Source organism: Conger conger, chromosome 8 (genome assembly GCF_963514075.1).
Source record: "Conger conger chromosome 8, fConCon1.1, whole genome shotgun sequence".
NCBI classification, from domain to species: domain Eukaryota; kingdom Metazoa; phylum Chordata; class Actinopteri; order Anguilliformes; family Congridae; genus Conger; species Conger conger.
Genome location: NC_083767.1, coordinates 5,915,733 through 5,923,232, shown reverse-complemented (window position 1 = coordinate 5,923,232; position 7,500 = coordinate 5,915,733). Strand labels below are relative to the sequence as shown.

At 49.0% G+C, this 7,500-nt stretch overlaps 1 protein-coding gene across 1 annotated transcript in view; it reads left to right on the top strand.

Moving 5' to 3' along the window:
• Nucleotides 1–7,500, top strand: part of kdm4c (lysine (K)-specific demethylase 4C) — a 145,366-nt gene that overhangs the window by 102,113 nt on the left and 35,753 nt on the right. The window contains exons 16-17 of the mRNA XM_061252461.1: nt 2,374–2,429; nt 4,598–4,706. Coding sequence (XP_061108445.1) covers nt 2,374–2,429; nt 4,598–4,706 — 165 coding nt within the window. The remainder of the gene's footprint in view (nt 1–2,373; nt 2,430–4,597; nt 4,707–7,500) is intronic.

Genomic DNA, 7,500 nt, shown 5'->3' with positions numbered 1-7,500 from the left:
GGGGTATGTTGGGGTGTTAGGGGAGTATGTTGGGGCGTTGGGGTGTTTGGGGTATGTTGGGGTGTTAGGGGAGTATGTTGAGGGCGTTGGGGTTTTGGGGTATGTTGGGGTGTTGGGGGAGTATGTTGAGGGTGTTGGGGTGTTAGGGTATGTTGGGGTGTTAGGGGAGTATGTTGAGGGCGTTGGGGTGTTTGGGTATGTTGGGGTGTTAGGGGAGTATGTTGAGGGCGTTGGGGTGTTGGGGTATGTTGGGGTGTTAGGGGAGTATGTTGGGGGCGTTGGGGTGTTTGGGGTTGTTGGAGTAAGCCCCTCTTCTTCACTAAGTCTTGGCCTGGGCCGTGTGATTGGTTTCAGCATCACCTGGAGAGGGAGGGCGAGCTACACTACGAGAAATGTCTTAAGTGTGTTAGTCTGACAATGAGACTTCAAATCTTTTTTTTTCCCTCTCATTGCCTGCACCCCATTGGTCAGAAGGATCATAGGAGCCTATCCTCCTGACCAATGGGGAGCTGGAGCATATTACCACACTGAGTGCAGGACTGAAGCCCCCCGTCCTTACTGTTGTTTTTCCCTCCTCTTTTCTGAAGAGAAGTCTTCATAAAAAGCCTTCTGCTCGTCACAAGTTCAGATCCGCAAGCCGCCTGAATGTTCCTTCCTCTTTTGTCCTCAAGTAGTTAATTTCCTGTTGAATTTATTATTTGATATAAAAATTCAGAGGAACTAAAGACGGTTATGCACCTGCCTTCCCGGAGGGGGGAGAAGTAATTTTATTCATGTTGGTAAATTAGAGATACAACGAGAAAAGTGCCTTCAGGCAGTTATTAACAATTAGAAAAAAAAAATAATTCCCACTAAAATGGTAAATTGCATTTTTTTATTTTTTTGTATTATTCAAATGAAGTGAGCCATTATTCATGAGACGGGGAGATCATATCACAGATTCTTTATAGGGGCAGGGGGCATGCATTAATATGCATCAGCCTTTTTTATTAGCAAAATATTTTACATCAAAATGCAGTGCTTATTATTTTATTGCTTTGTTTGATTGTATTTTTTAATTGGCTTTGACTGGAGCCTGAGGCAAGGTCTTGTCTGGTTTCAAATCCTTTGTATTTTGACAGAATAGAGACAGCGCACCCCACAAAGAATGACAGAAATACGTAGAACAGCATATCATTACGGAAATCATATCATAGCTTGTTTGAATAACAATATGACACCGTGTACTTAATACTGTTTCTTTAGTTGTGAAGTGTCACTCATTTTAGAGACGTAAGAATGGGCTCTGGTATTGTATAATAAAGTTGTCAGCGCATTCATATTTGGCAATAAAATGGTGTTAAAATATGTTATTCTTAATAAAATGTCTAAAGCGTAACAAAAGGAACATGCACTTCTGTTAAAGTGCGTGCACCTCGTACAATATAACAGGCTTTTCATGTCCATCTTAGGCCGTCTTTCCCCCGTAATCGGGTTATTTTGTGTGCCTGTGCTTTTAATTTGGCTCCATTGTGATCTACAAAGGGCGGTGTGGATGTGTGGAGAGTCTGGACCCGGTGAAATGCACAAAGGGGAGAGTCACTGTGCCGTTTCAGGGCGATAGCAGAAGCAATAACTGGCCTCTCTGATCTCCTGCCGCGAACGAACAAATCCTCAGAAAGATTTCAAACTGTATTGTTCTTGGCAAAATGAAAAGGAGGGGAAAATAAATGGTTAGCCTGTACTCTTTGTCTGGCGCACAGTTTTGGTATCTTATGTGGCCTTTACGGTTGAGAAATTCACATGGCACCGTTTTATGAGCTGTGGGGATTGTTTTCACTGCCGTGTGTGAATCTCAAACATGCCGGAGTTCGTCTGAGCTGTATGAACCCATCTCCCAGTGCTCCCAGTGCTCCCAGCGCTATGAACCCATCTCCCAGTGCTCCCAGTGCTTCCAGTGCTATGAACCCATCTCCCAGTGCTCCCAGTGCTTCCAGTGCTATGAACCCATCTCCCAGTACTCCCAGTGCTCCCAGTGCTCCCAGCACTATGAAGCCGTCTCCCCTCCCCGGTGTCTGAGAGTCTCCCCAGGCCTGGATGAACGGCCGGAGCAGGCGACGGTGGGTGGTGGGGGGGGGGCTGGCGGCTCCATGGTGCTGTGGGAGTAATGGATGCGGGGAAATGGCGGGGGGATTGTGGGCATTATCGGCGCGCGTGGCGCTGAGAGTGATTCCCGGCCGGGCCTCGGGCGACAGCCTCGGGGTGATTTGTCGCGGAACGAAGGCGGAGAGCGGGCGACACTCCGATAATGGGCGCGGGGGTTTGTCTGCGGGATGAATGGCGGGCGGTCCGCGCGGCTCTGTCATGACCTGTTGCCGTGGTTTCTGTGTGCAGGAGTGCTGTCTGTGCAACCTGAGGGGCGGGGCGCTGAAGAGGACCACCGACGACAAGTAAGCCACCTCACCCGCCACCTCACCAGCCAATTACTGCAGAGAGATGCACGGCGAGCTTCCGATTGGACGAACGGCAGCGCTCTGTCGCTATGAACCTATGAAAGTCTGCCGCCCAGACCTGGGTCAAATACATACTTGATTTGGATGCCGTGCTTTTCTCAAGAAGAACAATATCATGAAAGTACTAGCCATACAAACATGTTGTAATCATTCAAAGGTTCTTCAAACTTTTCTACTCTTTACTGAGCTGGTACTGGTGTACTGGAACCTATGAAATGACCTCAAAAATTGCTCAATTGCACTAGGCAATATCAGCGCAAAAAGGTATTTGAATCCAAAACAATTATGTATTTTTTTACACAGGTCTGGTGTCGTCCCTCGAACCTGTGAGTTTTAATCTGTGCCTCATTGCACCAACCTCCATTATGCTGATGTACAACTGTCCTGTAGGTTTTCACTCCAACCCTAACAAATCACACCTCATTCAACAGCTAGAGCAGGGCTGCCCAACCCTGTTCCTGGAGATCTACCATCCTGTAGGTTTTCCTTTCAACTTTAATTTGGCATACCTGACTCTGCTAATTAGCAGCTCAACAAGATCTCTAGCTGTTGAATGAGGTGTGCTTTGATATGGTTGGAGTGACGGTACAGGACGGTAGGCCTCCAGGAACACAGTTGGCTACCGCTGTTCTAGAAAGTTCTGCGGACGTGTCCTGCAGGGGCCTCTGCTCTGTGTTCTGCCGTTGCCTGCTGTGTGCGGGGTTTTTGAAGTGCCTATGAACCTGAGAATGACCCCTCCTGAGGTTCCAGAGGCCGGTGTTAGTGATACTCTGGCAGTGTGGCACTGTGGTGTTCACAGAGGCGGGTCTGAATGTACATAGATACAGCCCTCCTCTGAAGAAGCTCCTCGCCATTATTTTACCGGCATATTGTTCCCTTTGTAGACTGGAATTTTAATGGTGAGGCTGCTGCAGGGGGGTGTCATCAAAAAGCGCCACAGCAGGAAGTCATCAGGATTCCACCGCTGCACCTTTATGACATCACAGCACTATAGCCTGGATTCAATTAACGTTGGTCCTTTATTTTGACTTGCAAATAAATGCAATGTTCCCTTTCTTTCAGTGCAGTTGTTTTGCTCTAATTAATTTTGATGACTACTGAATCGAATGGCAATAACAAAAAAAACAAAAAAACGCACAATGCAATTGAGTTTAATTTAAAATAAAAGTTTAGTTTAAACTAAAGTTTGTGTGCATCAGGTTTGTTCTAATCACACCATTCCCTTCAGGAAATTAACTAATATTCAGTTCATTCACTTACAAAAATCCTCATTGAACGTTTTTCAGTTCCTGAATTGAATTAAATGTAATTTCCTGAATTTACTGAATTGGAATAGAAGTGACCCCAACCCTTGCACATATAATTTACATGCACACACACTTCATGATAATATTGTTTGACATTATAATACTCCGTAATATGAATAATGACATCGTACTAAGAGGAATATCAATATAGTATCAGCTCAGGCAAACTTCATGACATGCGTTTTACATGCGATCCCATTATGTAGCCAGTAATGAAATTCTCGCACTGTTCTCAGAATACAGCCGTAATGGTTCAGATACAAGCGGTGTTGATCAGGGCACAGACGGTGTTATTGACCGGGGTGGGCAGTGGACTGTGTGTAGGTATTCAGGTAGGAAGCACACAGCTGTGACTAACAAGACCTCGACCGTGGTCTGTTTCTGTAAGAGGCCAAGGAGTTACCGCAGAAAACTCAATGTTTGGGGAAGATTTGTCTTTAAATTTGATGTGAATAACAACACGGATAACAGTTCAACCGCCGCCAAACCCCCAAAACTGTGTTGTGCAACACGTTTTTGCATGAAAGTCAAAAGTTCAGGAGCAATATTGATTGAAACTGACATTTATGTAACAGAATATTGATATTATAAGCAGTTGGACACATACTTCAGTTGATTCCGGTGCATTGAAACTTTTGCCGATACTCGGACGCTTCCGTTTCCGGACGTGAATCGGGCGGCTGAAAAACCTCACAGAGCGCTGTGACGAACGCCCTTTGCTCTGCCTTCCCGCCGGAGACGCGGGGCGGTTGCCGTGGCGACGCGCGGGCGCTAACGGCGTCTCCGGTCGCTCCGCAGGTGGGCCCATGTGATGTGCGCCGTGGCGCTGCCCGAGGTGAAGTTCTCCAACGAGACGGAGCGCTGCCCCGTCGACACCAGCAGAGTCCCGCTGCAGCGCTACAAACTGGTGAGTCACGCCCCGAACCCGCCACTACGCCATCACACTCTCAGACGCCAGTACGCCATCACTCTTCTGCCATCACACTCTCAGACGCCATTACGCCATCACTCTTCTGCCATCACACTCTCAGACGTCAGGCAGAGGCGGCACGGATGGTGCAGTGGGTAGCACTGCCGCCTCACAGCAAGGAGGTCCTGGGTTCTAATCCCCGTCGGCCGGGGCCTCTCTGTGCGGAGTTTGCATGTTCTCCCCGTGTCTGCGTGGGTTTCCTCTGGATCCTCCGGTTTCCTCCCACAGTCCAAAGACATGCATGTTAGGCTGATTGGAGAGTCTAAATTGCCCGTAGGTATGAGTGTGTGAGTGAATGGTGTGTGTGCCCTGTGATAGACTGGCGACCTGTCCAGGGTGTATTCCTGCCTTTCGCCCAATGTATGCTGGGATAGGCTCCAGCCCCCCTGCGACCCTGATCAAGATAAGCGGGTTCAGATAATGGATGGATGGATGGATGGATGTCAGGCAGAGAGAGAGAGAGGTAGAGATAGAGAGAGGGAGAGAGAGAAGGAGGGAGAGGGAGGGAGAGAAAGAGAGAGCAAAAGAGTGAGTGAGAGAGAGAGAGAGGGAGGGAGAGACTGAGAGATAGCAAAAAAGAGTGAGTTAGTGAGCGAGAGAAGAGAGAGAGAAGAGAGATATCTAATGAAATAATGAGGGTGATAATTAACAGTGTGTGAAATGAGGAAGTTGCAGGGTGCAGGGCGTGTGGTGCAGTGCTGTAATTAACGCCTCAGTCCGGGGCTCAGGCCAGTTCACACGGCGAGGAGCGCGTTCCAACATGGCCGACCGCAGCCCTGTCATTATCCACAACAAACACGCAGACGGCATGGCGAGCCGCCCGCCCAGAACCTCCCGCTCAGCGCTCCCCGCGACGACACATCCCCCTTTCACACGCCGGGAAAACCCAGGCTCCAACTAAACACCGCGAAGCAAACACGCATGATTAACCCGTTCTCATCGCATTTCAATGCAAAGCTTTTCCTTTTCCAATGATTTTCACCAGACGGGCCCGTATTCCCCGAATCCGGAATCGGACGTATTTGCTTGACATATGTGGCTGTTGGAGCGGCGTTTTGTGGAAATAACGGTTGTTACTTCTGTTACGGTGCGGATATGTTCCGAAGCGGGGCGGTGTCGTCGGGTCTTTGAGCCTCTTGACTGCACGTGGCTTTTCTTCTTGACACGAAGCTGTTTCCGGGCAGCGGGATAAACGTAATGTGATAAGCGTGTGGCTTCCCAAAGCTAGACGGGGATTGTGAAGCAGTGCGTGTACTACCATGCGTGGTAATGCAGCATCTAGAAATTCACATTCATGCAAAAAAGTCAAATTGACGGGGAAGTGTATTAAGGATGCTTCAGGGGTCAGAGGAAGTTTATGCCGTAAAATCGGAGCGCTATCTTTTTAACCCTTGTAATGGTTATTAACCTCTTTAATTGAAAGTCCTGTACTTGAGGATAGCCACTGCTACTAAGCTTATTTTAATAAACTGCAGCTTAAGGTCAAGCACAAGTCATTCGTGTAAGATTGAATGTACACACACACACACACACACACACACACGCACGCTTTTTCCACACAATAATTGTCTTCAGCATCGAGTGGTTTCAGATTGTCCGGCAAGTCCCATTTTCTCTGGGTTCACACGGTTCCCCCGGCTGCCGAATGTGACTCATGAAAAATCATCCACTTGCCTCCGCTTCCTCCTGTTATTTTCCGCCTCTCGCCACGCAATTTTCCGCCAGAGCCAGAGCCTCCAAACAAAGCCAGCCGCCCCGGACACGCCCGGCTGCCCCGCGTCACGGGAGAGCCTTCCAGAAGCTTCCGAGGAAGGCCCGCGCGGCATCAGGGCTCGGACCGTAGCGGCTGAGCGCCCCCGCGGCACTGAGGTTATTTTCCTTTACGTCGCGGTGTTGAGTTTGAGGACTGAACCCTGAAATGCCCCCCCCTCCCCCGGCTCAGCTTTGTCCTTTGCTCTTAAGCCGGCCCTCTGTGTTAGGACCGGAATGGCCGACGCTGACCCTCTTGGCACTCTGTTCCCTCATAAGCCGCTCCTCAGCGATAGAGCCAAAATGGCTGACACTGGCTTGAGGGAGGAGGGCGCACAGGCTCTCTAAGCCGCTCCTCTGTATTAGAGCCACAGTGGCTGCCGACGCTGACCCTCTCTGCACTCTCCTCCATCGTAAGTCGCTCCTCTGCGATAGAGCCAAAATGGCGCTCTCTTGGCCCTCCTTCCTCAGAAATCAAAATGCCTTCCGCTCCACTTCGGTGGTTTAGGATTTAGCGCTGCCCTAGGCTACGGCAGCCACGGATCTTCATTCTCCCTTTAGGAATGCCGAGCCCCAGGGCTAGCCGAGGAATGCTAACGCCCCGTGGTCATGCAAAACACCAGCGTCCACTCTAAGAGATGGATCTCTTATCTCTCTCTCCCTGCAACAGGCACACACTGACACCCACCCTGATCTTGCACCTAATCAATATCCGGATGCTTTAAGATCTGGCTTTATTGGAGAGATTTAAGATCTGGCTTTATTGGAGAGCTTTAAGATCTGGCTTTATTGGAGAGATATAAGCCTGGCTTTATTGGGAAGCTTTGAGGGAAGCGGAGGCTGGTTTTATGCTAAACTGCTGTGGCGTGTGCCTATGCAGCAAGTGAGATAAAATAAAATCAGTCGGGGGAAACGTTGTCTTTTTTTTCAAAAGAGTGCTGATGTTTCCCAGGCCTTAGACGACATACGGACAGAGGAGGAG